The following is an 18,297-nucleotide window of genomic DNA, read 5'->3' as shown; positions in this document are numbered from 1 at the left end:
TGTATGGGGATGCTTTTATAAGCTAAAAGCAACACCAAACATATGGAGGAACTAATGACAGGCCTTCTGGAGAGGTTATGAGACAGAAAATGTTCTGTAGCAAAAACCCAATGACCTGTACCCAAATCTCTTTCAATATTGCAGCCAGAGAGATAGCAAATAAGCAGTGGAGGAAGATGACTTCTCTATTTCCTCTTAGGAGCTCTGCTCTGGTCTGATTCCCAGCAGCCTCACTTTTAAACTCTCAATAAACCAAGAAGACAGGAACAGGTGAAAAAGAAAAATGGAGTATCTAACATTACTTTAAAAAATGCTTTCTGTGGAAGAAATAACATCATTATCATACAATGAGTTTTTCCTACTTTAAGCCCAGCTCAATCTCAATAGACGGATGCCAAATACATTTGCCATAAGAAAACTGAGAAGATATTCAAGGTACTAATACCTTGAATATATTTTTTAAAGACTCAAGTCAACTAATGAAACCTCAAGAATACTTTTTCCCAAGTTTTGTGAAAGGCAGTCGAAATACTGTAACTAAAAATTTAATTAACCCTCATTATAATTAGTAGTATCAGTTGTGGATCAATTTTTTAATAATGACTTTATGTGCTATGTACACTTTCCACATATGAGAATACCTATAAAAGAGATTCACTTTTTAAATCTATAATCAGAGCATATTTTTAATGATTTAAAAATAATATCAAAGCATAATCTGGAAGAAATACTAACCTAAGCTACAGTGAAACAATAGGCAAAACTCCTCCACTAGTGTGGGAATCTCCTCTGCACTGATCCTAACGAATGGCAGCCTCAACTCTGGTATGATGATGGAAATCTCACTATCACAAAAGGTAAGCTTATTGGGAAGCACTGTTTACAAAGCCCTCTGCTATTCTGAGCCAAAGGCTGTACTCATTGTTTCTGATCTGCAATATGAAACTAACTGAGTTCTACTCCGTCATTCATCTGACAGACCATCCAAGAGCTAAGGATGGCTTTGATATCAATACCCAGGCCATCGCTTTTCATCCCAATTCCTTATATCGGCCATATATGACAAGGTTTCTAGGTTCTTCTACTTCCTGGCTCTTCTTCTAGGCTTAAACTTTTTTGTCAATGCCCCTGTCAAAAAATGAGGTATTCAAGAACAAATGGATATGAAATAGGATGAAATTAAATGGCTATATAATGAAGTGGAGCTCTTTATCTCCCTGGATTATAACTATGATTTACTTGATACCAAATCCTTGGTCAAGAAGTAACCTCAATTACCACACTGTACTTGGGGAAAAGTGGGATTGGTTTTATAATAATGTTTTACTACTCCATTTACAGAAATGCACTACAATAAAAGTTGGGACAGCCGGTACTTTGTCAACAGATTTCTTGAAAAATTGGTGACTCTGAAAATTGGTGGTTTTTCTACAGCAAACCTTATAAGGGATATAATTATTAAAAACTTCATCAAAACATAAGCATTTTGGGCTGTCAGCATAACTGAAAATGTTTTCTTGGTGTGACACATGTATTTTGAAATTGGTTTGATTTAGTGTACTTTACTTCAATAAAAATTCAGTATTACAATTAAAAAAGACACTTCATCAAAAGATAAAAGCTTATGACCTGAAATTTTAAAAGATTTTGTTTTAAGTCTACTTTCCAATATATTACCTGGTACCATAATCCACAACCACCCAATCTTTTGCAGTTCCTGTGATAGCATCATGATGTTGAAATAGTCCCAAATTCCTTCTTGCTTCTGTCAGCATCATATAATGGGATGATGAAAGAAATTTACTAATCTTGTATTGCTGAGCTTGTTTCAGGGCGAAATAGTAAAGAATTTCAGCAGCCCTAATTGCATAAAACAGTCATTAATTTTTATTTCAAAACAAACATTTTAGTTTACTACCTAAAATAGGTGGCACTGATATATTTTCAAATGTGTTTTTTTTAAATCCATGATTTCAGTACCATCAGTTTATAAGACAGATATTGATAATAAACATTTCTATAAAACCACAAAGGTATCCATCTAATACGTCTAAATTCTCAATCATCAAAGAACACCATGTCTCAGTGATATAAGGAAGAGAAGCCAGTACCTGTTGGCAGAAAGATATGCCCATTTACATATAGCATAGGGAAAAAATATCTCAAAGCAGTAAGAACTGGATAAGTGTTTCTGTCCTTTCTTCTCAGCAGCTTAGACACATACCATGAACTTCATCACCAGAAAGCCATTTACTCTCACATAGGTACATTAAGAGGAGAGGTGGTGGGGAAATGCATGGCCACATGAGTGTTAGACTAACAGTAAAGGAGAAGAAGGAAATGATGGCCAGACAGCTCAGAGACAAGAGTTAGTCTAAGTGCTGATGATAACATACAACAACTACAGATAATTTAACATTAGAAACTGAAAGCTGATAAATCTTATGCCATCTTTTCTTAGTATTTTAAAGTAAAGAATAAAAATACTTTAGCTTAAGGACAGTTTTGAGCAATAAGATGGGGGTTTATAATTTTCATCTTTAATGTTTTTAATCTGAGGACATGGTTCAAGATGGGTTTCTTAAAAGTTCTTTAAAAAGAGACATGCCTTGATGGAGTGAAAAATATAAGATTCTTTACCACAAACATGTTAAGATGATGGAGAGAAAAATCAAGGCAGCATGAAAATGTATCAAGGTATCAAAAAACAAGGAGAGATTCAAACTGCTTTAAAAAAAAAAGAACTCATTTGAATTTTTGAAATAATTAAAAGAAACTAAATAATCTCCACTTTATAAAATTATAAGCCTTCTGAAATTCATGGCATGAGAATCACTATATAGGAATTAAGGAAATTATATGTATATGTATGCATATATATCCAGAGCAAGTATTCCTGGTTATGGAAAGAATATATATACATATAAATACTACAAAATGTAAAAAAGTGGATTTCAAGAATATTTTCTTCTTTGTACATTTCTATTTTATACACATTTTTTACAAATGAGCTGAGGATGAAATATCATTATCACACAATTAACTTATTTTCAAATAAATTAATTACATTTTGAAATTCAACTTACTATAGGTTTATTGTTTTATTTTAAAGCAGCAGAATTATCAAAATATATTACCAGTAGTAATATATTTAAGTAACATCTTAAGTTCAATAAATTAAGATTGAACCAATATTCATAACTCTTTGCCACTAAAAAATACTTGACACTTAAAAATTATGAATAACATAAAGATAACTAACTGTAAAGATAACTAACATAAAGGTAACTAAGATTCTATTGGGTAAGAATGCAGAAATCTCTGTAATATATAAATCTATTTTGTTACAAATAATGTATATTCATCTGGCACGTTTGTGAATATCCCCCAAAATAGTCAAAGGTTAGGTTTTTAAATAACAGTTACTGTTGTTAGTCTGTGGGAACAGTAGCACAACAACAGTAAAAATAATAAAAACACACACTACTATAAAAAAGTACAACTCTTAAAGAAATGATTTTTATAAAAAGTCTGTCCAAAATATATTCAATATCCATTAGTAAATAGAAGAGGGTAGGTTTGATATAAATTTTTATTTTTAATACCAAGATTCATCATGAAAATCAATCATCATGAATTCATATTTTGAACTTAATTGACAATGAATTTGTCATGAAAATAAATTACTCTCCTGAGCTACACACATAGAAAAAGCCTCAGGATTCCCTTGGGGTGGTTTCTCTTTATCAAAAAACAATGAGACTCAGTTACATAGAATTGTACTCTCCACTATGACAGCCACTAGCCACATGTGGCTATGTATATTAAAATTCATTAAAATTAAATAAAATTAAGAGTTCAGTTCCTCAGTCACACTGGTCAAATTTCAAGTGCTCTATAGTTACATGTGGCTAGTGGCTACCATACTGCATAAACAGTTTAGAAATAGAGTATTTCTATCACTGCAGAAAGTTCTATTGGATAGTGATTGAAAAGAACTGGATAATGCAGGGTTAGAGTGTCTTTATGTTTTTCTAATGACTTTCCTGTCGTCTCCTTATCTGTTTACTTTTTCAACCAATCACTCTGCCTCCATCTGTTCTCATCTCTTTCAAATTTTCTTCTTCTAAGCAGAAAATCATACCGATAAAAATGTGTTTCAAATAAATAAATAAGAATGGAGATGGAGTCTCTAAAATTCTCCCACATATAAAGTACATTGGTTTTAGAGTATGTACTTTGAGGCCTACATTTTGGCTACTGAGAGACCCTATTTGCTCCTTTTGACCCTTGCCCGTTTCCAACAATTCAGCTTGCCAGGTTACTGACCTGCAGACACACGATGATGTCACTGAATACTACCATGGTGTGCAAATAATATAAGTAGTTTAATTAGAAAAATATAAAACATTGAATACAACTCCCAGAAAATCTAATTACATAAACTGCTTTTCCTTCCAGAATAAAAGCCTCTGTAATAATCTGATGATGGTTTGGAGACACATCTCTGATTGCATTAAAATTTCACAATTATATTAAATGCAACCTAACACTGCATAAATGCTGTATATTATGCAAAACTCTACATATAGTTTATGATAACATAAAAGAAGTGAAAAAATAAATGTAGCTATCTAAAGGTAACTGTACCTTAAATGGGATTCCAATATCCTATCCATTCGTTTGTAAAAGGGTCTGGATGTAAAGTAGCCACTCCAGTAATGATCATCTCTGTCAGCATAAGTGAAAAAATCTCCACTTAGAACCGGGAACATTGATTGGCTCTTCTTTCTACTGGCTGCATCTTCTTTATCCAGTGCATCAAAATAATCTGATAAAGTCCCAAACTGTATCTAGGAAAAAAAAAAAAAGGTACATTTCACTTATTCACACATTCATCTCTACCTTAAAATTGCTTCTAGCACTGAAAGGAAAAGTTACTAATAAATATTTAAGACATGATTCCAAGTTAAGATAAATATATAGCTCAGATTTACTCAAATGCAGGGGGGAAAGCACTCAGTGACTTTCTTTTACTTGCATCAAGTCCCAAATTAAACTAAGAGAAAACTTGTACACCTATGCAGTAAGAAGAGTTATTTAGAGCTACAAATTTGTGGATCTGAAAACTCCGTACATATCCCTAGAATCTCCAAGTATGCAAGGATCAGGATATGGAATAATCCAGAGATGAATGGAAAGTGGGGGAAGCAGCAAAAATAAAAGACACGTATTTTGAGTAAAATGTTCCAGAAGTCTGGAAAAACAGTTTTGTTAGCTATTAAGTATTTTCATATATCATATGCACATACCCTCCCCTGGCCTCCCCTTCTCCCCAGTGTGTTCTTTATAATGGAGAGAAGAGAGACTTTGAGAACAGCAGGTCATTAAAAAAATGGACTTTCTCTACCAGCAGGTAACAATGAATATAGGTAAAACACAAAGAGGGAAAAGAATTGCAAGGCTGACTGCTCAAATGAAACGGTTTTTCTGACTAGTGACTCAAATTACTAGTACATAAATCCATTTTTATGAGCCCAAACTATTCTATAAATCAAAGGAAAAAAGAAACATTATACCAGACCTCATAAACAGATATTAAAAGGCAGTGTTGCTAGAAGTAAACAGACAATTAGACAATTAAGTAGAGAATGTGTTCTTTTTAATAAGATGCTAATTTTGCTGTTTCTGACCTTATGCACACATACATACACACACACAGATATTGAGAGCCATTTTGATTCAGTGTGGCAGAAAAATAATTAAAGTAGTCAAAAAGAGTTAGTGGCACTCCAACAGTTATTAAGAGCAGCACAGAAGCTGGATCCTGATGATGTGGGTTTGAATTCCATCTCTACCACTTATGCAACATGTGATTTTGAGCATAGTATATAATGTCTCTGGGTCTCTCTGTGTTACAGCTAATAGGGTTCTAAGTAAAATGCTTAGAAACATGACTGGCAAATAACGGTATAAGTTTTAGCTATTATTCTTCCATTGCAAAGGCAAAATATCAACCAGAAACATAACAATGATATTAGTAAGATAAATATGTTACTATAATCTAATTGTGATATAATAAATTTTGTAACAGCAAAGTGGATGTCTATTTCCAAATCCTTATGCTTACATTAAAGAAAATCAATTTTCAACTATATTATCTACTCTTATCTTGGCTTCACCAAATATAGTGTTTCTTGGGCAAGTTAATCTATTTGTGCCTCAGTTTCCTCATGAGTTATTATAGTACCTACCAGAAAATGTCTGGAGAATTCAATAATTGTTAAAGTAAAGCACTTTACTTGAGGGCATTATGCTAAGTAGATAAAGAGAAAGATAAATACTGTGGATCTCACTTACATGTGAAATGTAATAATAATAATAAACAACTCAGGAAAAGAGAGCAGGTGTGTGGTTATCAGAGGTGGTGGGTAGGGAGGAGGAATTGGAGAAAAGTAGTCCAAAGGTATAAACTTCCAGTTATAAGAGAAATAAGTACTAGGAATGTAATATACAATATGATGACTCTAGTTAACACTGCTGTATATGTATGAAAATTGTGAAGAGAGTAAATCCTAAGAGCTCTCATCACAAGAAAAATATTTTTTCTTTTTCTTTTTTTTATTATACCTATATGAGATGATGGATGCTAATTAAACTTATTGAGGTAATCATTCCACAATATATGTAAGTCAAATCATTATGCTGTACGCCTTAAACATAAACAGTGATATATGTCAAATTATATCTCAGTAAAACTAGAAAGACATTTTTAAATAAAGTAAAGCACTTTAAAAACTTAATTACCAAATCATAATCTCTCAATACATTTTAGTTAATATTACGTATTACTCCCTAATCTCATTACCAGGAAGCAGAATGTAATTACTAGGAAGCAGAATATGTGTGTGTGAACATGCAAGAAATGAGGGTCACAAATACAAGGAAATACAGCATTAACTTCAGACCCAATAGGTACAGATGAGCTCAATAACCAATGCAATATTGAGGAGAACAAAACTAGAATTATACTATCAGATAGTAAGATCTATTATAAAGCTGTAGTAATTAAGACACTATGAGATCAGTCAGATAGACAAAAATGAATAGAAAGTCTAGACACAGACCCACACATACATTCGTCTCACTTATGGTTAATGATAAAGACGACATTGCAGTGCAGTGGGCAAACTGTGGTCTTCAATAAATGGTGCTGTATATTCACATGGGCAAAAGGTATCTTGATCCCTCCCTTCACACAATACACAACAATCTATTCCAAATATACTACAGACCTAAATGACGAAGGTAAAACAATAAAACTTCTAGAGGATAGCTTCAGAAGAAATATATTTTCATGACCATGGGGGTAAACAAAATTTTCTTAAGCAAAACGTAACATGCACTAACCATAAAGGAAAATACTGCTGTATTACATTCAATTAAAATTAAGAATTTCTGTTCGTCAAAAGACAGCATTAAGAGAGAGAAAACACAAGCTATACAGTGGGAGACAACATGTGTATAAGTTTTATCTGAAAAAAAGACTCAATCCAAAATACATAAGAGAACTATAAATGGTTAGGAAAAAGACAGATGACCCAATTTAATAAAAAAAATCATCAAAAGACTTAAATAGGCACTTCACAAAAAAGGATATCCAAATGGCAATAAACTTATGAAAAGAGACTCAACCTCATTAACGACAAGAAATACAAAATAAAACCATCACATCTATCATAAAGGATTTAAAAAAAATCCTGACAATACAAAATCTGAGTAAGGAAGTGGAGCAACTGAAACCATCATACAATGCAATATCCAGTGCTTCTGTTTTGGAATCTTGTTTGGCAATATCTAGTGATGTTGAACATGTAAATTCCCAATAACCACAGAACTCTATCCCATTTTATACCCACATAAACTCATACACACGTATACCAAAACATGCACAAAATGTTCAAAGCAGCATTATTTGTAATAGGCAAAAACTGCAAACAACCCAAATGTTCATCAACAATAGAATGGATAAATGGTGGTATATATATATCAAATGGATACTAGAAATACTATACAGCATTGGGACTTCCCTGGTGGTCCAGTGGCTAAGACTCCACACTCCCAATGCAGGGGGCCTGGGTTCAATCCCTGGTCAGGGAACTAGATCCCACATGCTGCAACTAAGAGTTCGCATGCCGCAACTAAAGATCCCGTATGCCACAACAAAGATCCCACACTTGGCAAACGAAGATCCCGCATGCCGCAACTAAGGCCCGATGCAGCCAAATAAATAAATAAATATTTTTTAAAAAAGAAATACTATACAGCATAAATAATTAATGAACTACTGTTACAGCAACACATAATGGTGGATGGATGAATTTCAAAAACATAATGTGGAGCAAAAAAAGCTAGACACAAAATAACACATATTTAAGATTCCCTTCTCATAAAATTCAAAAACAGGCAACACTAATCGCAGTGATAGACATGAAAATAGTGGTTACTTTTGAAGGAATTGGTAATGACTTGGAGGACACCTGTGGGACCCTTCCAGAGGTTACAAATGTTCTACATCTTGATCTGGATGGTGGTTACATGGGGGGGTTATTTATTTATTTATTTTTAAAATTGAAGTACAGTTGATTTACAATGCTGTGCCAATCTCTGTCGTACAGCAAAGTGACTCAGTTATAGACATATAGACATTCTTTTTTTTTTATATTACATGGGGGTTTTAAAACTTGAAAATATTCTTTGTATACTTAATGGTTTGTGCACTTCTATGTATATGATACATCAACTTTTTAAATTACTTTAAAATTGTTCTAGTGGGCAAACAAAGGAGGAAATAGGTAAAATACTAAAAGCAGGATTAAATTCTTCAGAATCATGCAGTGGATCCTTTTGCAGACCTCAAAACCATTCCCCAAGAAGATATATTTAGAGATAAGATCCCCACATACATACGGACTCTTCTAATCAAACGTCCATGTATGCACTTTATCTTTGAGATTACAGGGATGATTTAAATATAGGCCCGATGCTCAGAGTTTATAACATGGTAGAAATTCAGTTTTAAGTATCTTGAATAACCTCAATATTTTATTTAAGTGTATTTATTTATTTAATATTATTTAAGTTTACTTAATAAATTTGAATTCTCACTACATAAAAGGTGGTATATCATCACCTTTCTAATTTCCTACCAGGTATATCACTTCCCCTCTATGGTATTTTCACATATCTTTTATTGTCTTAAAGGGTCATATGTGAATATAATAAACTGTTGGATAATTCATTTTCTCATATAGGGTCCAATATATGACTCTTGTTTGAATCCTGACTTACACAATGCATCTGTTAAAAAGAAAAAAAAATGCTTTTGTGAGATCAGGAAAATTTGAATCTATCTGGATATATGATATTAAATTACTATTATTTTTTTAGATGTGATAATGGTATTACGATCATATTTTTTACACCGAGTCCTTTTCATTTAGAGATACATACTGAAATCGTTATAGACAAAAATACATGACCGCTGAGATTTGCTCCAAAATAATTCAAGAGAGAGGAGTGAGATGACAGTGGGGCACAGCTGAAACAAGAGTGACCTTGAGTTGATGAATGTTGTAGTTGAGTCATGGATATGGGAAGAGGGAGTGGGGTGGAGGAAGGAATTTACACTATTCTCACAACTTTAGGGTACATAATAAATTTTCCACAGCGGGGAAGAAAGAGCAAGAACGACAGACAAATGATTAATTTTAGAAGCCTTCTCATCTAAGAAAAACGCTACTGTAGTCTCTGGATACAAGACGTTTGTTTGCAAAATTCTTGACATGTGCATCTGCCAGTCACACTACTAAATCACAGGATGCAACTGTAAGAAACAACACACTTTCAGTAGGAAAGGAAAACAGGGCATCACTGGAAAATGAACATCACAACTTAGTAGGTACATGTTTTCAACTACATAAAGTAATGCCTCTTTAATCCTCAATGAGTGGTAAGAAAGGGACAACTTTAGAAATGGAACTGTAATATAAGATAATTTTCCTCTTCATGAATTATACTTTTATAGAAGAACTACATATTCTATGAAATACTGGGATGTGGGACAAAGAAACTAAGGCTACTGTGTTTTAGCCTCTTTTAATAATGAAGGGTCAACTTCAAATACAGTCTCATAATAAAATATTTTCTCATTACCTTAACATTATACTGAGAATGAGAATTCATATAATCAAAAAGCAGTTGGTAATTCTTGAACTGATGATCCCATTCCGTGCGTTCACAGTAGCGGAAATCATCTCCTAGGGGGGCCAGGACAACTGTGGTACGGAAAAGCTTTGACTTCTTTCGGTACTGATCTAGAAGCATCTCAGCCCTACAAAAGAAAAAAGGAAAATACTAAGAAAAGAACAAGGGGGTAACTCATTAAAAAATGTATTATATTAAAATAAAGTATTGCGTATTTTACCTATATTCTATCTTAGCATAATTTATGAGGCAGACTTTTTAAACTACCATAGTGATTTTCTTTATCCATTTAAAATATTCATAAATTCTTATCAGAGGGATAAACCCAAAGTTTTCCAATGGAATATCCTTAGAGAAATAAAGTCACATACCAACTTTGGCATATAATTACTGGGGGCATCAATGTCCTCCTAAAGGTCAGTCACAGAGATTTGCTCCCAGATAGCCTGTCGTAAAACAATTTAGTCCAAGAAGACAGGATTTCTCATCTATATAAACTTTGAAGTTTGCTTTGACTTAATTCCCTTTCTCTAATTTAATCTAAAATTGCCTAATTAAACACAAAAAGGTATTTAGAATGAAGCCAATTATAGAACCATATTTCCTTTTCTAAAGGAAGAAAATCAACTCACTTAACACCTTCCATCAATAATCTGAGTATTCCTCACGGTATCCTTCTTAATACTGATCAACAGATAAAGCTTAGGAGTTGAATGAGCTATTTTGGTTTCTATCTCTCTGGGCGCTAACCCATGACTCAAAAGGTCAGCTAAACACAATGTGCTGCTGTGCTTTATATATTTCATATTCTCGTATTGTGTAAAAAACCCTTTGGGAGATGCTGAATTGGAGAACCATTTGAGGAAGTCTCGGAACACAAACTAAGAGGAAGCACTTCTGAAAGTGAAATTAAACAAGCAGATGAGCCCAGAGTAGTTCTCCATATTTCTAATGCCAAAGCTTAAAAAAACAGTGATAAATGACAAATATACTTTTCTACACACTATTCCAATTTTCATTTCAAGGACTATCCAGAATTAGATTCTAATTCACAATATTAAAGTTTATGAAGAAATCTCAAAGAATATCAATGATGGAAAGAGGCATTTTGTAGAAATTATGACAAAAAATTTAACTAAATTTAGAATCTCATATGATCTTTTTATATTGATAGTCTTTTTATATTGATAGTCTATATTTATATTAAAAAATTTAATATTTTGCAACTATTAAATTAGCAAAAATTTAATAATTTGGTGGGTAAAATGTAACCGTAATATTCTTTTTTTAAATTTAATTTTATTTATTTTTTTACAATCTCCTAATTCATCCCCTCCCCCCCCGCCGCTTTCCCCGCTTGGTGTCCATACATTTGTTCTCTACATCTGTGTCTCAATTTCTGCCCTGCAAACCGGTTCATCTGTACCATTTTTCTAGGTTCCACATATATGCGTTAATATATGATATTTGTTTTTCTCTTTCTGACTTACTTCACTCTGTATGACAGTCTCTAGATCCATCCATGTCTCTACAAATGACCCAATTATATAACATATAATACTCAGTTTTCTGAGATTAGCATTCAATATAGTACTTAATTTTTACTAGTAAATTACTAATATTCCACATTTTACAAAAACAATTTTAGATCATTACTTACAATTAAAAAACACACATATAATGAGATTAATCACATAGAAAGATATATAAGACCAAAGAAATACGAGGAAAAAATATATACATAAATCGCCGATATAAGATATAGTATGAATGAGCATCCAACTAGATCCCCCAGGCAACCAGAATAAAAAAGGGTATGCGATCATTTAAATGCATCCCAAGGTTTACTACTATAAGATATACCATATTTTGCATGTATATGTGTAAAACACATAAGAGGAAAGAAATCACAAACTCTAATGAAGTGCCTTTTCTATCCAGCATCTATCCTAACTAACTCCCAAGCTCCTGCTCAGAAAGTGTCAATGCTGGGAAAGCCAAGGGACCAACCTAACCCACCTGGCAGGTAGTGGGTACTCACTAATGCACAGTAAACCTATGACAAATGCACTGATCAACATCACATTTAAAGATGCACAGCTGCAATTTGCTCTTCACTTATTCTACCATGTAAGAAAGAGCAACTTAACTAGAACAAAGAAAAAAAGAATTCCCTGAAACATCAAATCACCTGACATATGAATCATCATCATATGTAAAATATATGGTACTAGACCCAAAACTGAACTTGTTGAAGAATGGTATTTCTTTATCTGCAAAGTAGAGGAACCTGATAAACTGAACTTATTAAATGTATCACCTGTATCTTATAGTTACATTTCATTTTCTTTAGGGAATTAAAAAATCAAATGCCATTAAGCTGAAATGCCCATGTCTGATCTTTGTTCATCACAACATCAAAAGGAAGGTGATACCTGCATGGGAATAACCAGCAGAGTTAAGACTTCAAGACTTGTAAGAAGTTTAAAAAAACAAACAAACAGTGTAGGTATTATATAGATTCTTTCATCTGTATGCCCCAGGTGCCTGGAAACCACTTTCAGAATCACTGGAACTGACTGACCACAAGGTGTGGTCTTGGGGGGATGGGGGGGTAATCTTTGAAGGGTTCTAATGATACAGCGATGGGATTACACAAAATGGTTCTCAGGTACTCTAAGGAGCACCCAAAAAAGAAAAAACGGGCCTCAAAATATCTATGAGTGCACTGGGATTCCAGTTACCCTTCAAGAAGTCTCCTATCCCTGACCACTGGAGCTGAAAGGAGTGTAAATACCATTCAGTTACAAACAGCTGTTTTCCCAAGTAGACAGGCAAGAATCCCCCCCCACCCCCCGCTCAAACAAGCACACACACACCACCCCAATCCTCCACCACTTCCTTTCCACTACTCCTTTTGCTACATAATATACTGGATTACTCTCTTAGCCTAGGTAGCCTGACCCTAAAAAGCAGGCTGTTCAGGGTCTCCCATTGACCCTCACTTCTCTAGGAACCAAGAAAATGAAACCAGGTTGATCCCAAACCTTGGACAGTTTTTCAAAACAACTATGAAAGCCAGATTTTGATACAAAGGATCCATGGCTTCAAGAAGGCTGCCATGGTAAAATGCTTTTGTGTCTGCCAGTGAGAGGCTCACACTGGAATGTTTTCTTTATGGCCACAAGGACACTCAATGCAAAGAGACCCAATCCCACCTTCATCCTCACACACTTTTTTAGAAGTCTTTTTAAGAATAAAGAGATTTGAGCCCAGAGCAACGATCTTACAAGGCTATATTATTTTTCTAGCAGAGTTGAGTGGTATATATTACAACACAATGTTTTATTTTAATGCATTACATGCCACTAATTTTAAAGTGAAGAAATTAAACTTTAAAAGCACCAGAATTAGAAGTATAGGCAGCTTGGTTTAATGAGATGCTTCCATCATTAGGACAGTTTTCTTTTAAGAAAAAAAAATAATTCATTCCTTTGATTTTTATTTAAAAATCTTTAAGTATAAATATTCTTAATTGAAGTTTTCTATAAGTCAAAAACATCAGAAAGATGCAGATGTGTATTCATCAGAGCTGGGCAGCATTCACTATTACTGAAATTGTTGTTAAGGGAACAGATAATTACACTCTTTATGTGTTCCATTTCAATAAATGTGTTTTTGCAGTTGGGCTGCTTTTCTTACCAATTTATACCATAGAGACCGTAAGTTTTATTATCAACAAAAGTATATGAAATCAATCAAACACAGTAGAAGGCTTTTATAATGAGGGCAAAGGAGACAGTAATAACAGTGTATTATAGGTTATCCATTGTATACTGATGTACTATTGTTCACTTTCCATTAAGTTATAACATACAAGACAAATAGTCAAGGCTCTGGTATTTTTAAGTTGCTTTAAATCTAGTTTGAATGAATACCTTGAACAAGGATAAGCTGGCTATTAAAAACCATTTATTCAATCTTTCAGCAACAAGCCACTGATGCTTGCTTGTTCAAGATGTTGTCTTACAAAATGCATATTTTCGTACCTGTTCTGGAGATTTCCAAGATATATTGTTTCTGGGGGGACTCCCCAGGGACAACCATATCTGCCTCCAGGAAGTCGTTTAAAATCAAACTGGCAGCATATTTTAGGATCAGGTCCGCAAGTGTGAGGGATGTCATAGCTGTAGAAGGGCATCATGTGGCAAAAAATATCTGTGACAGATCCCAGATCTAAAATAAAGAGCCAACAGACCTGCATTTATAAATTTTGTTTTCCCCAAACTGTTCAAATTTCCAGTACTTTATACATACATAATGCAAGCTCTACCCTAAATCAACAACCCTTTCAACTACTAGAACACACACCCAAGCAGCGTTTAATGACCACCGGCCAGAAGGAAGATACTCACATCTGTCTCCATCTACCTCTTCTATCTAAACTTAGATGAGACAGAAAAGCCCCGCCATAAAGCAGCATCTGCTGACCTGGAAGGATATAATCTGAGCAGAAGCAAAAGTTATAACTGGCTTATCCAAAATTATGGCCGTGTCTATCCCTGGCTGCCAGCTCCTGCCACATCTGCTCCCACCTCAGGCAATAGGACACTCTGAGAGAGACCATTAGCGGCAGAGACTGGGTGAGAAGAGAGGAAGGGCGTAAAAAGGGAACCTGGAAGAATAAGGGAAGAAGAAGGAAGGGGTTGTGAAGATACTGGGGAAATACTGGTTTTGTAGTGATGAGAAAGAAGTGTACTCAGGAGAGTTTTGTGGAGTCACCCTGATGTTCACCAATAAAGAGCCAATGATGCTTTTCTCCATGGAGGCAGAGGAAAAGTAAAAGTAATTTTCAAAAGCAAAAAGAAGAATCAAAACAAAGCAAACAAAAAAGATACAGAAAACGAGCACTGGTTCCTGACATAGAATTGTTTTTAATTGAAACCTCAGTGCCAGTATGTGTTGATATCACTGCTTTCGAGAGGTCAAAAGCCTCCCACCAAGTAAGGCTGAAGGACTTCTATAAGAGTTAAAAGTGGTATCTTTTTATGATTCTGATCTGCAAATACCTCTTCCCCTTTACGTATGGATCTCCAATTCTCAGCAATGCACTGCTTTTATAATAAAGACAGACAACAAGAAAAAACAAACAAGCAACATGTACATTTAAAAAAACTGAAAACAACTGCTTCATTAAGAAGCAGAACACACAAAGAAGCTCAACTTGATTCCAAAACATCATTTTAAAGCAACATGTCCAAATCTATCAGGTAAGTCTTAAAATATTCCAGTTTTCTCTCATACTCCATTCAGTTAAAATAATTACCAGGTCTTTTCCAAACTTTAAACCTACTATAATCCGTACATTTGTGTGCTGTAAGTTGTTTCACTGAATCACATTCATGATTGTGACATCATGGATGCTGGTTGCTAATGCTTGCTATCTGCACAGAGGCTGTCACAGTCCCAGGACTTATGGCAACTTCCTTTCCTTTCTGCTATGAAGCAAGGATATACTCCACATCCTCTACCTCTCTTCATGCCATACTACTTAGCAGCTCATTTCAGTTTATCTGCTGTATTTGGTGGTGTTTGTCTTTTATCAAATTAGACTATAATTTTCTTATAAGCAAGATTTCTTCTTAACATGGCATTAAGTACATAAAAGTACTCAGTAATTTCCTGGTGATGGATATTTATGGGCAATTTGAATGTAAACAATAGTTTAAGTAGGGCTCCCTCAAATTAATAATCCTTTTTATAAAAAAATTAATATGCTCCTTTGAATTTGATCAAAGTATACAGGATGAAATCCCCTACAAGCTCTTGTTTTCCCTACAGATTAGGTTTAATTTTCCAGGATAAAAAATTATATAGCTAATATGTTTCCTTATTGAAAAAAAAAACAGTACACATAAAGATACCATCTAAATTTACAAATGACTTTTCCGAAACACTTAAGGAGGGTCTAGATTACACAGAGAAGCAAGTATGATGTAATACAGTGATTTCTGAATATTCTCTTAGCAATGAAATCCTTTTTTCAGATGAAATTTTACCAAGAACTTAATACTGATGGTGGTATATACTAGGGGTTAGGGACCTGGGCTTTGGAACAGCACAGAACTGGATTCAAATCTCAGCTCTGTACCCACTACCTGTATGATTTTTGGCAAATGGCTTCACATATCTAAGCCTCCATTTCTTCACCATTTAAAAAGGATAATTATAGAAACTAATTTAAAGAATTATAAAGATTCAATGGAAGAGTGAATATAAAGCATCTAACACCATGCATGGCCCATAATAAGGACTCAATAAATAAAATTAAGTAAGAAAATAAGGTGTTCTGAATTACATGGGGGTTGGGAAAGGCAAAGGCCTCTCAGGAGGCCTAAATCTTGTTACCTCTGCCCCAGCAAAGAGCTAGAGAAGTACATCCTTGGAACACCTGCGTGTCCACAGAACAGTGTGAAAACAAGTGACACAGGTAATAGGAGGACTGTTCTAGTAGGACAGGATTAAGGTTTTAAAAGGCAACTCTTACTAGATGCAGAGACAGGAGAGACAGAAGGAAGAAACACTGGCTGAATATGAGATATATGACTGGACATTAGTTCTAATGCACATACAACTTTGTGATAAAACAGGTACTTTTTAAAAGAGAAGCAAGTGAAAGAATTATTTGCAAAAGGCTAATTACTTGTATTTATTTACTTCCATTAGGTTTAAAAAAGAATCTACAACGTTCTATAGATAAATATCTTCACCAATGCTTAAAAGACTCCTGACACAAATACATTGAAAAAACAATTATGTGTATCTTTAGGCAACCATATTTTCAAGACTGACACTCTGAATAAAACCCATAACAGCATGAGTTCATAACCCCTGTGAAATAACATCTAGGTCAAGTGAGATCTTCAACTTTCATCAAACACTACATACCCCAATTCTGTCTCCAAAAAAACTCCAGCATTTTATGCAATGCAAAATGTTTTTTAACTGCATAATGAACTCTCTGGATAAGCATGTGAGAAAATCCAGCACGTTTTAGAAGATAAGCCATTGTTGGTGAATGTCCAAAAGGATCGATAGACCAGCCAGACCGAGGTTTCACCCCTGTTGATAAAGAAAATGTGTTATTGTTTTAAATTGATAAATGAAATAGAAGTCACAACACATTTAGACCCAACAGAGTTCTTTTGGTCTCCTGGATTCTAAAATAAAGGGGCTGCCCAGCATTACCCTTAGCGAGCATTCCCAGCAGGACTCCCTGAGAGGAGGATTCTGCCACTGCTGTGTTCTCCCGGGCAGGGTGAATAACACTGGAAGTTAATCAGTTGGAGGTGAAATAAGCACTCTGCCACCTGATAGATATTAGAAAGCTACTGTGCTCAGTGGAGACAGAGAAATAACCAGGACCAAGTCACTGCCCTCTAGGATCTAACAGTCCTGTCTTCTGTGGAGACGCATAACCCAGCAACTCACTGTTACATAATATAGAAAAGTAACCTAAGTCATTCCAACTTGCACTCCCCAACTCCAACATTAAGGGATTTTAAACTATCTTTTATAGCTTATAATAGTCCCAAATCATCATAACATACAGTAGCAGAAATGGCCAAAGTAACTGTACCATAGTTCATTAAATCTTAAGACATTTTGATGCTGGTGCTTTCTACCAAGAATGGGTCAATAGAATTTTTCATACCTGACTCACACCAATTCTAAGAGTGAAGCGCTAAAGATATATCTCAATTTCACAGAGGATAAAATATAAAAAACATAATAAATGCACAGATTAGAATTAATGAAATAAGATTATTCATTGGGCATTATACAAATCTGATCTTTTATTTATTCAGGATTCTCAAAGAAGGCTTCTACAAACAACCTATAAATTGACATAAGTAATAGAATTGTGCACATTTTTTTTCACTCAAACACCTGTTTAGCACCTTACATATGCCGAAGACTAAAAGAGGCCCTAGGATTACAAAAATGAGTCAATCTTGATCCTGATTCTAG

General features: G+C 34.3%; 1 protein-coding gene across 1 annotated transcript in view; it reads right to left on the bottom strand.

The window, feature by feature from the left end:
- MAN2A1 (mannosidase alpha class 2A member 1) overlaps positions 1 to 18,297 on the bottom strand; it is a 167,577-nt gene that overhangs the window by 71,828 nt on the left and 77,452 nt on the right. The window contains exons 6-10 of the mRNA XM_060093236.1: positions 17,215 to 17,388; positions 14,316 to 14,502; positions 10,216 to 10,393; positions 4,651 to 4,853; positions 1,678 to 1,860 (exon numbers count right to left, since the gene is read on the bottom strand). Coding sequence (XP_059949219.1) covers positions 1,678 to 1,860; positions 4,651 to 4,853; positions 10,216 to 10,393; positions 14,316 to 14,502; positions 17,215 to 17,388 — 925 coding nt within the window. The remainder of the gene's footprint in view (positions 1 to 1,677; positions 1,861 to 4,650; positions 4,854 to 10,215; positions 10,394 to 14,315; positions 14,503 to 17,214; positions 17,389 to 18,297) is intronic.

The sequence above is a fragment of the Mesoplodon densirostris genome, chromosome 3 (assembly GCF_025265405.1).
Source record: "Mesoplodon densirostris isolate mMesDen1 chromosome 3, mMesDen1 primary haplotype, whole genome shotgun sequence".
Lineage (NCBI taxonomy): Eukaryota > Metazoa > Chordata > Mammalia > Artiodactyla > Ziphiidae > Mesoplodon > Mesoplodon densirostris.
Note: the sequence above shows the minus strand (reverse complement) of the source record. Positions and strands in the feature narration are given on the sequence as shown.